At 32.7% G+C, this 11,913-nt stretch overlaps 1 protein-coding gene across 1 annotated transcript in view; it reads right to left on the bottom strand.

Annotated features, from left to right (window-relative positions):
- Window positions 1-158: 158 nt before the first annotated feature.
- Window positions 159-11,913, bottom strand: part of FBXO11 (F-box protein 11) — a 74,107-nt gene continuing 62,352 nt past the window's right edge. Inside the window, exons 12-23 of the mRNA XM_006909612.3 lie at window positions 9,801-10,018; window positions 8,791-8,876; window positions 7,819-7,913; window positions 6,753-6,875; window positions 6,582-6,667; window positions 5,830-5,906; window positions 5,596-5,739; window positions 3,108-3,218; window positions 2,325-2,432; window positions 1,913-2,021; window positions 1,212-1,310; window positions 159-1,128 (exon numbers count right to left, since the gene is read on the bottom strand). Of these exons, the coding sequence (XP_006909674.1) occupies window positions 999-1,128; window positions 1,212-1,310; window positions 1,913-2,021; window positions 2,325-2,432; window positions 3,108-3,218; window positions 5,596-5,739; window positions 5,830-5,906; window positions 6,582-6,667; window positions 6,753-6,875; window positions 7,819-7,913; window positions 8,791-8,876; window positions 9,801-10,018 (1,386 nt within the window). The 3' untranslated portion in view covers window positions 159-998. The remainder of the gene's footprint in view (window positions 1,129-1,211; window positions 1,311-1,912; window positions 2,022-2,324; window positions 2,433-3,107; window positions 3,219-5,595; window positions 5,740-5,829; window positions 5,907-6,581; window positions 6,668-6,752; window positions 6,876-7,818; window positions 7,914-8,790; window positions 8,877-9,800; window positions 10,019-11,913) is intronic.

Below are 11,913 nucleotides of genomic sequence, written 5' to 3'. Positions count from 1 at the left end.
GGGAGGGAAGCTATGAAACTGTATAGGGCTGTATATATACTTGTCTCAGCTTAACGCAGGAAATTGTTTTAATTTCCAGCAGTTTGTCTAAACTGTTCAAAAAAAAACTATGAACAGAGTTCAAATACAGGACTGTTTTGAAGAGACTTTCTAAAGTGTACTTTAAAACATAGTAGTTTTTACCTTTCACAAAACTGAGTTACAAGAATACTTTTGTTTTACAGTGCATCCCTTCCTAGGAAGTCTCATTAAAACACTCACTTTTTCTAAGGGTGATTTTGAATGCTGCACAGGGAAAGGAAGGAAATAATAGTCTTAACTTTTCTTAAAGGATACCAGAAACATTGCTGGATATAATTTAAGATTAGTGTTTTCTCTTTCATAGAAAGAACGTACATACTGGGACATGAGTACAGTTACAGCAAGTCTAGGTGTGCTAACAAAACAGGGCACATTCAAGTACAATAAGATTTTGCTTGAAATTAAAAACAAACTACATGAGATTAAAGCATTAAAATCATATTTCTCAATCTGAATACATGTTAAAAAAAATCAAAAGAAACGCAGAAGTGCTAGCTCACATTTTTTACCATATTACAAAAGCAATTGGTACCCATGTCCATAAAGGCAGCAACAAAGCTGCTTGTCTATTGAAGAGTACTACTGCAAATTGGACTGCATTCAATGCTAGTTGTAAAAACACCAGCTTTTTTTCAGAAGTTGGTATCTGTACAAAATTGCAGCTTATTTTCTTCACTTCTGTCCCTTCAAAAGTCTTTACACAGTAATGCTAAAACACCCAGCTTTGAGATCCTGAGTCAATATATTGCCACTTTCTTTTTGGTAGCTTGAGCTTCATAGTGTCAACTGACCTCGTGTATCCATTTTTAATACAGTCTCTTCCTGTAGCATGGGCAAATATTTTAAATCTTCTTCCAAAAAAATGTTTTAACTTATGATGTTAGAATGGCAGGACTTTTTTTCGTTTGGGAAGGAATTCAGTTGTGCTGCAATGTATTAGATTCTATAGGTGGAGCAGAGTCATATAGTGTATCTGTATCATGTGTAGGCTCACCAGCTAATGTACAAGGATTAGACAGTGTTCCAGCACCACAGTCACAGAAAAACCTAAAGCAAAATGAAAACCCAAAAATTAGGAAAAGGGGGCGGGGGAATAATTGGGTAATAGAGCAAGCAAGTAAGCTACATACCTATCATGTCTAATAAATTCTACATCATGTCCCTGATGGCACTTCTTAATGCAGTTCACACATATGGCATTTCGATCTGTGGTGTTACAAGTATGACATCTAAAAAGCAAAAGCTTATATTATTTTTCTTGAACACAGTACTTATTCAAAACAACTGCATTTTGTTTGTATGTTAGCCTATGGCCTTCAATTTACAAAAGAAGACCAAAAACAAAATTTTGGTTGCTCCAGCCCAGATTTCTGATCTGAAAAGTGACTAAAACGGAGTAAGTGAATTTCCTATTGTGTCTTCTGAGGAAAACAATTTTTAAGTTGTAGAAGGACAGTTGAAACTTTCCTGTCAAATCTATGAAATCAATTTTGGGGAGAGGAGAGTCTAAACCCACTTAGTGACTGGGATATATGGAACACTTAGTGACAACTTCAAAATTCCTAGGAAAACAATATAAACATTGTAATCCACATGTCCAATAAGATCAACAGTTTCCCATATTTATAGTTCCAAACACAGGATTTTCAAGTAGATTAACAACTCAATGTAGACAATCAAAATTTTGTTAGTCTTAACTGGCAAACACCCAATTTACTCTGCCTTTGCTCGCACAATTCAGGGGAAAAGAATCTAAAAATACTAGGTCTTGCCAGTGTAAAAAAAAAAAAATCTCCCCCTTTTCAGGACTCAAATAATTTCAGAAATATACCTGTAGAAATCATGCATGGGATAGCTGGTATAACTTGATATTTTATATAAACATTGGCCTCTACTAACAGCCTTTTCTATGGCGTCTTGATTGTTCATTATTTTGTTATCTGGAATAAAAGAAAAAACAAGTAAAATTCTAGAGGACAAAGACAAAAATATAGATTATAGGATTATTCTAATAGAGTTGCTTTTTAAGAGCTTTAAAAGAGGCTAACCAATGAAGTAACAAATGTTATTTTCCTTGTTTAAGATATTCCAACAAGTCAAAAACTTTTCCTTTGAAAACAGTTCTCAAGTTGTTGCTCACTTTGTAGCAACAAGGAATTAAGTTATCAAAGAGCAGTGGCTTCTGATTATCTTTTCATGGCATATTTTATGTGCTTATATGCAGAATATAGGCTCCAACATACCTTTCATTGTCACATTAACACCAGATGCTAAAAATAAGCCTCCAAACCGGTTGTTAAAAATCTGATTGCCTTCTAGTGTTGCAGTTGCATGATTTGTAATTTCAATACCTGAAGTAAAATTTAAACAGCAGATGCGTCACTTTATATAGTTTCTTAAAAGAAACCTGAAATATAGCAATGTAGTAAAAACTAATTCTTTAATACAAAATATATTGTGACACCTAGGGAATAAAATGCAGATGTTTTGAATCACTGACAGGTAACATTCACTTTCTACTGTTAGTAGTCCAAACATTTCATAACTAAGAAGATGATAGTGCAGAGAAGTATATTCAGGTACCAGCTAGTTTACATACTGAAAAGGGAGCTAGATGATTATTTGAAATATTAAAAGTAATTGTCTTCCCTAGCAAAAACTTGAAATATACATGTATGATATTCAGATTTCACTTATCAAGAGCTTTAAAATGTATTTGTGAGGCCAGAGGGCTTGAATTTATTGGTTTTTCTAATGGTAGTAAATGCAAAGCCTACATTCTATTCCAATTAATTTTTAATCACTGCTGAACAGCAAGAACGTAATTACTTATAAGTTCCTTACAGTGGAAGAATCCAGAACTCGGATTAGGTGCTCTCATAAGTGATTGTTAATAGACAAGCATTCAGATACTTTTAAAGCACACTTAGTGCACCTTTAGTTATTAAGCAAAAGAGAATAGACTAAAAACAAACCACTTTAATGTATAGAAAACAAGCTACAGGTAAACAAAAGAAAATACAAACCTGCAGCAAATCCATCAAATATTCTGTTTTTCCTTAAGACTGGATGACTATTAGTACTGATGAGAACACCTGCTTGAGCATTCCTGAAAATATCATTTTCTTCAAGAAGACCTATAATAAAATATTTCCTCAGATTAAGGCTAATGCATATAAAAATTTTTACCAGCCTTTTTGGTGGTATTTAAGTTTTATTTTAGTTTCACCTTAACTAACTGTGCTGTAAAATTCACAGGGTTAATTTTTCAGCCGAAAAAAAAGTTTATTAGTAATTCAGAGGTATTTAAGGTAAGATTTAACCAAAACTTTCAGGTAAATTCTAACGAATGAACTGTAAGTTCAATGATCGCAGGGACCAGGTCTAGTTTCTCACCATTGCAACCCCGGTGCCTGGTACATAGTTAATTCTCACTGAATACTGAATTAAACTGAATTCCTCTGAAATCTTTTTAGAACCTTTGTACCCTCAATGTTTTAATTTTTAAAAATTTATTGGGGTAACACTGGTTAATAAAATTATATAGGTCAACGTCTTAGTTTAAGCCCTGATTTCTGGTAATTATTACTATAATCATTCCTTGGTCAATTCCCTTTTCTCGAGTCTTTTCTGCTGGTGTATTTTTCCCAGTTTCCTACAACTCCTATCACGTCCCTTTCTCTGCTTAAAATTTTAAAATAAAGTTTTAACTTGCCATTTTGAGCCTTTCAAAATATTCGCCCAACCTACTTCTTTGTTTCACTACATTACCTAGCCTCTGAATATTTTTATATTTTCTCTCTAATGCCTTTGGTTTATATTATTTCCTCTTCCTGGAATATCCTGCACTCTTTCTTTCCAATGTCATTTCCTCTGAGAGGTTTTCAGTTTCCATCAACTTTATTAATTTCTCTTTTGGCAGTTTAACAATTATTAAGAGTGGGCTGAGGAATCAGACCTTCACATAAACCACTTAATAGCTATGAGTGGGCAAATTACTTCTCGTCTGTTTCCTTATCTGTAAAGTGTGCATAATATCACCTGCCACATAGGGTTATTATGATTAAATTAGTTAATAAATGTAAAAGTACCTAGTACTAAATAATTAGCTAATATTACTTCTATAAAACCTACTTATGTATAGTGAATTGTAATTAGTTGTGTACTAGTATTTCTCTGTTCCCTAAAGACGTAAAACATTTTTATTTTTATAGATATTTGAGCCATCTGACATTTCACATTATTGACCTCTAAATTCCTCTTCCCCCGAGAAAGACTATTTCAAGTCCCTGCCTCTAATCTTGCACATGTCCACTAACCTCAAGTGCTACTGTTACGAACTAGCCCACATACACAAAGCCTCAGGATTTGGGCCCTGTCCCCTCACCAGCCTCAACTTCCAGTAAGTACCTGTTGCCTTACTAAACCACTTTCGATTTCATTTAGACTTGTTTATAATGTGCCACTCCATTAGACTATAAACTTTCTGGATGTAGTACTGTTTTATTCATCATTATATCTTTAGCGTCTATATCACAGTGGTTTAGTACAGAGGTGTTCAATAAGTAATAAAGAGTGAAATAATTATGCTTTCTACACTTGGAATGGCCTGCTTCCTACCCACCCCATCATTTACCAGTGAATATTCATTTTTCAAGACACAGCTCATGACTGATTTTACTCCATGAATCTTCTCAACACTATAAATTAAACCACTGTTCTGTATTGCTTCCTCACTGTATCTTGTAAAGACTATCAGAGATATGTTACTTTATTGAATTATTAGATTATAAAATCCTGGGGAGTCTATGTTATTAACAGAATCATCATTGCTGGGCTACAGTAGTAAATTTTGATTAAATCTTGGTATGTCACAGTAATAACTAACTATCCTTCTACATAAGATAAGTACAATGCTAGGAATGACATTTCAGGAATGGTGGTAAATTTGCATTTGACATTCTCCCCCAGCCTCTCTTCAAGAACATGAATTTGCAAAGGGCAGGGACTGTGGAACTTTTGCCTCAATGCAAAGTGAGTTGACCTTTATAACAAACCGGGCACATCTTGGCTTCATTAATTCCATTTTCCAACAAATACAGTTGTAAACAGGTACAAAGCAATACTTATTTACTATAGACATTTTCATCATATATTTACAGACACATTAATTTCTCACACCTAGTTCTATAACTTGACTCTGAAGTTTATTATATCACTATTCTGAATAAAAAGTCGAAGCTATAAACAAATTCTGCTACCCTCAAAAAGTCTTACTAAATAGCAACGGGCATACTCAAGGTGGCTACAAAGGAAAAGAAAAATTCTGTAAACATTTGTTTCCTTTAACTCTAGGCACTAATCTCCTAAAACCATCGCAAGACTTGATAAGGAAAAAGACTGAGATTCACTCATTCATAATATGTTAATTGGCAATGTCATTGATCATTAAAGATATAGAAGAAGAATAATGGAAAACTGAGTTTTTTACTAATGCAAAATTAACAACAATACCTCGACCCCCATTAAATATACAGATGCCACCATCTCTTCCATCATGGATTTTATTTCTTCTTAATGTAGGATTACTATCTGTCTTAATCCAGACTCCAGCCATTGCATTGTCAAATATTTCATTGTCTTCTATACAGCCTAGACCTACAAATGCAGAAATTTAGGTTATATTATTTAGAAAGCATATTTCTAAAGACTATTAGCACTGAGAAAAAGATGAAAGATTAAACATACCAGAATTATAAACTAGAATTCCACCATTCTGTCCTCCCCAGATTTTGTTGCGCCTAATTTTGGGGTTGCTTCCAGTCCTATGAACAGAAAATATTGCCATTTCAATTGCTTCTACTCCCATACTCCATGTTAGATGAGCTAACAGTGGAAAATTCCACATTAACCATAGTAAGAATTAACTATACAATGGAGTCCTTCAATATGCTCTGAGAGTTTGTCAATAAAGAAACTGGTTTAATTTTGCTTAATTCTATTTCCCATGGAACACACTTAGCTATATATTATATTATTACTACTGAGTCTTCTAACACGTACACTAAACTGAGAGGGTAAGATTAAATAGCTATTATTATTATATACTCCCCTCATATGTAAAATGAAGGGTTGAATTATATGATTAGGACTATTATAGTTCCAAACACTGTTAATACAGGAAAGAGGGGTGTGAAAAACTTAATTTTACAGAAATAACATAAAAACAGGAACTACCATTTACTGAGTGCCTACAAATGACAGATATAGCTCATGAGTATTTTTACACAGCCTTGTACTCTCCAAGTATGATGGAGTACATTGACTGCTATCCTCAGCTAGTTCAAGAAAAGTTATAATTTAAGCCAAAAGTACAACAGAGTGAATATATACACAAAAGGAGGAATAAAGATGAGCATTAAAATACAAGGACATTTCTTCTACACTCCCCACATACTCCCCACTCCATCCCAAAAGAGAGCCAAATGTGAAACATTTACCTTATTTGAACCCCTGAATACATATGATTATAGATATCATTGTCCTCTAGCACTCCATGTCCATTGTCATAAAAATAAACACCAACCTAAAATTAAAATAAAATTTTTTTTTTCAAATGACAAAATAGTTTACAAAACAATTATTACCAATACAAGAGTCTAAGATCTTACCTGCTTACCACTGTGTATCCTGTTTCTTCTCAGTACCGGAGTGCTGCCAGTTGTCACCCAGACCCCAGCCAGAGTATTACTATAAACTTCATTCTCTTCTATTACACCTTGTCCTTTCTCATGCTAAATAAAAGTTACATTGATTACAACATATATTTTGTATAAGCCAGTAGTTTATAGTATATTCTCCCCTTTAAAAACAGTTTTAACAAAATCTTTTTTGTTTCTTTTTGTTTCAATTTTTGTTTATCTGGATAAAGAGGTAATGATAACATTTTTTTGTAGCCTCTACCTGAGTTTAAGTTCCCCAAGTTTTTTATGTTCTTTATGTGGTTTTGTACTTTTAAATATAAGAGTAGTAGCATGCAATTTTATTTAGCAAAAGAATTTACTTCATTCTAAGATATATAATAAACTGAAGATCTCTCATTTAGTAACTTAACAGCTATTTCAAACTTATCACTGGTGAAATCACTTCAAAATGATAAGGTCTCAAGGTTGCTAAAATTTTATTTTCAGCAGATTTAAGACATGGATATTTCTAGAACTGTAATTAAAAATTAGAGTCACACCTGCCATTACACAAAGACCATTCAGAAATTAGAATCCTTTCTTTTCTTACTTGAAGTAGTTATAAGTTTCAGATACCATGGTGATAGACGACATAGGACTAATATATAGGTTTTAATTATGCTCAATTATGTTTCAACATAAATTCAAATGAAAATTGGCTTTTTCAGAAGATAAAAATATTCAGGTCTAGTATTATTAGAATTTTCAGTGACATTATGATTTTACTTTTGGAAAATTTCAGATTCATATAGTAGTTACAGTGTCAAAATTCCAGTATAACAGATATAACTCAAGACTGCCAATCAGCTGTTAGTTATGAATTTAGCCCATTTGCCAATTATAATGAAAGACTTTAATAAAAAGGTATATCTTCTATGCCTAAATTTAGCCATTCATACATACTGGCAGGGAGAACAAGAGTCTTTATTGTCTACATATTAAAGATAGTCACAAATTCAAACTCTAAAAGATTCTACAATTGTATTTAACTTACCACATAAATCCCACCATGCTGGCCATCATGAATTTTGTTATGTCGCACAATTGGACAACTGTTTGTCCTAATCTGAATTCCTGCTAATGCATTTCCTATTTAAAAGTACAAGTTACAATGTCAACATATGGAACACAGTAAAAGTGTACATTACATAATAGTGAAAATTCTTACTAGAATTTTAGTAAAGCATGATTTTGTGAAATATGTCATATTCAGAAAGATACTTATGGCCTGTAAGTATAACAAGATAAAACTAGGGGAACTAAGAGGATTATAGGCAGTATAGGTATAATAGATAAGGGTAGAGACTCCTGGCCAGGTTATGTCCCAGGAATTCTATTTCCTGCGTGACTTTGAATCCAAGAATTCTACCTACTTCCTGTGTGACTTTGAGTAAGTTATTTAATCTCTGTACCTTTGTTTTCAGATCAATAATGAGGATATTTAACAGTGTTTACTTCACAGGGTTGATGTCAATATTATATGGCCTAATTCAGGTAAGATGCTCAGAACAGTGCCTGGCACTGAGTAAACTTTATGTGAGTAATATCAATGTTAGCAAAAGAGAAAGTCCAGGAATTATCTGTCTACCACACAGATATCTAGTAATTGTTTGCTGAATTAATACCTCAAAAGTTTTAATGAGGAATAAATATTTTCCCTTTCTGGTTAGTACCAAAGTGTATTAAACTACCATGGAAATAATTTATTAACTGTTAAAGAATGGAATGACTCTAAGGAAACTGTTGATACTCCTCGAGACTCTTATTTATATTTTCATTCCTGGTATCTGGCATAGTTCCAGGTACTCAGTAAATGTTTTAAGTGAATAAATGTCACAGAATAATCTTCATTAAGAAGTTAAAGAAATTGAATCAGTTCTAAACCTTGGATGATTTCAAACTGGTCCATTTTGCTAATGTCAGAAAGACAAGCCAAGCTCTAAAAAGAATAAAACCACATGCTTACCATAAATGTCATTTCCTTCAATAAGGCCTCGTCCGTCACCAAAGATGTAAACTCCCCCTTGATTTCCATTAAATATAGAATTTCCCCTGTAACATAATAAAAAATAAGCATCATTCAGCAAAACTTACTTGTTGTATACAATTAATTGTAAGGTCACTCATGATCCTTGGAAAATTATTCAACTTCTATGGGCCTCAGTTTCCTAATCCAGCAAATAAGGGACTCAGACTAGATGATTTCTAAATTTCCATTTAGTTCTAAGAACTGACACTTTGGAAAAGCCATCTAGTGTTTGAGACAAAACATCATTCTTAAAAATGCACCTCAAAACAGCTAACACATTCAAAATAACCTTTTTTGGGGGCTGATTTAGAAGCATTTGCTGAGTATTAATGAGATGGAAATTCCATACTCTCATAAAGCCAGCGGAAAATAAAATTTAACAAAAAATACTTCATGGTCTCTGATTAAATTATAATAACTCTGTTCAACAGTCTTAATCAATGCCCTGAAGACTGGATCTATTTGTTTCCTTGCTGTGGCCAGAGGGAGTGGCAGGAATTGTTAAAGAAAAAGTGATGGCTTGAAGTTTTGACTTTTTGTTATTGTTGGTCTCTCTGTTCAAGAAATCTTTGAGGTAGTTTCCAGAGTTATTGTGTTGGCTGACTCTCAGGGGAAAAAAAAGAAGAGACAGGTCATCCTGGTTCCAAGAGAAGGTCACAGCCCTTTTTACTCACCCATACCTCAGTTTGATGAATTTAAAATTAAAATTACAGCATTTGGAATTGTTCATAAAATATATTGCACATGACTTAGATCACTAAAAAGTAAACAGAACACAAAAAATAAACACAACAGCTATGCTCATTCAGATGCATAGACTTTTACTACAAAGTTATAGTAGTCAGGCATCTAGGAAAAACACTGAGTTAGAGCTAAATATCTTGCCTTTTCTTATAACATAAAACAAAGTAAAAAAGTAATTTCCATTCATATTTATATATAAATACCTTATTGTTGGGTCACTATTTGAGGTAATCCATACACCTGCAAAGTTGTTTGCATAGATTTTATTCTCTATGAATTGTCCTCTTCCTTTTTCGTGGACATATATTCCTCCGGTTTGCCCATGATGAATTTCACATCGCACCACTGTGGGGTTAGCATAGGCTTTTACTTCAAAGCCTGCTATCCTGTTTCTGTGTATATTGCAACTTTCAAAGTAGCCCTAAAAAATACAGAAATTAAACCTGTAGATAAGGCCTACTTTCCAAAAAGAAATATTTAAAAAAACTTTTTAATGTACACCTCAAAATTAAGTATCAGAAATGTTTAAAAGAATGAAAACATAGATATACACTGAATTTCAAATGATGAACACGGAAATGTTTTAATTTTAGTACAATAGGACTACAAATCTTTTAATTAGTCTGAGTATATTCAAAGCAAGGAAAAAAAATAGGAAAAGATTTACTCAACATAAATAAATACCATTACCCAATAAGTACACATATCTTTCAACAAAAGATTTGTAAGTAGTAAGGAAAATAAATCTTTGTAGCCTTAGAAATGTCCCAAGAAACCCAACTTCTAAAAAGTTGACCTAAGGACATAATCAGACTACAGAAAAAGGCATACAAAATAATTTTCATCTTAGCCTAATTAATAATAAGGAACTGGCTAAAAAAAATGTTTTTGAAGACTTATGTTCATGGGATACATGATATCATGTTAAATGAAAAGAACAGTATATGCTTCAAGACAGTATATGTTCAGTATAATCTCAATTTCACTTAAAGAAAAAAAACTTGGATGAAACAAAAATATGAGAGTATGCTCATCTGAGTAGTGGTATTATGATTTTTGTATCTTTTACACTTCTCTGAATTTCTTAGATTTTCTATAATAGGAACGTTTTACTAATTTTATGAAAAGCTACTACTGTAATACCAATATCCTAAATTCTAAGCCTCAATCAAGATTAAATATTAAGAGAAAAAAAATTTATAAGATGGCACTTCTAAAAGCCATTTCATTCCCCTTGTTTATCTCTCTTTAAAAATGAAAATGCTCTCCTCTTGTAAAATCCCTTTAGTACTAAGTATTTTCTTATGCTACTTCCATGGACTGACCTGTACTATTTCTGTATTTAAATGTCATATCTATTTGTATCTGATCATAAGCTCTTGAAAAAAACTATACTAATTTCTGAAGCATATATACAAGACTTTACATATAGCACTCAAGTAAGATTTGACGAACTTTTTGCCAAATCTAGAATAGTTTAAAACAGGATGTAATTCTAAATACTCTAGTACACTATATAGGTAACTCTTTAAGAAAACAGACATCTTAGCATAACATTCAAAAGTAGTTTTCAGTTCATTTTCCACAAAGTGCAAATTATCTATAATTTACCTCTTTACATGGATTATAATCTTATTTCTTTTAAAAAAAATTGGGGTATTACATAAACAATAGCTTAAGTATAAAAGTTTTCTTTGATTTTATACCAAATAAAAATGTACACTAGGTAAATATACATATTATGGCAAAACTGAGCAAAGAAACAAAAACAAACTTATGAAGAGGCTAAACTGAAAGAACTTAATGTCCTTTGAGGCGACTCAACATTTTTCTGATATTTTTATCACTAAGAAGGGAGCTCACTTCGTCTTCATTTCTCTCTGCCTGGAGTAAAATGACATATCTGATTGGTAAACGTGGGAAAGAATAAACTGGGTATGTTCAATTCAGCTTCATCCTCTTCCTCATGAAAGTGAGCTGCCCTTAGGAAGCATGCTGCCTTCTACTACTCCAATGAACACTTCCAATGACTAAGAGAGTAAGCCTATTTAATTTTGAGATTCAGTTAAACAGACTCAATTTGGTTCTCATGCTAAGCTGTATCTTCTAACTTAACATTTAAGAGTAATAAAGATAACATTTCAGCCTCCTCATGCTACCATTTGTTCAGAATGTGGCAGCGAAAGATGTGCTATTTATTGGGCTTCCACAAAGATTCCAACAGGCCACTGTCATGTCCTGGCTATACTAAATATAAAGTAGTACTACACATATACTTTGCTATATATTGACTAAACATTATTCAAATGCAGGAAT

This window comes from Pteropus alecto, unplaced genomic scaffold (assembly GCF_000325575.1).
Source record: "Pteropus alecto unplaced genomic scaffold, ASM32557v1 scaffold131, whole genome shotgun sequence".
NCBI lineage: Eukaryota > Metazoa > Chordata > Mammalia > Chiroptera > Pteropodidae > Pteropus > Pteropus alecto.
The sequence above is the reverse complement of the archived record's forward strand: the minus strand, read 5'-3'. Positions and strand labels throughout refer to the sequence as shown.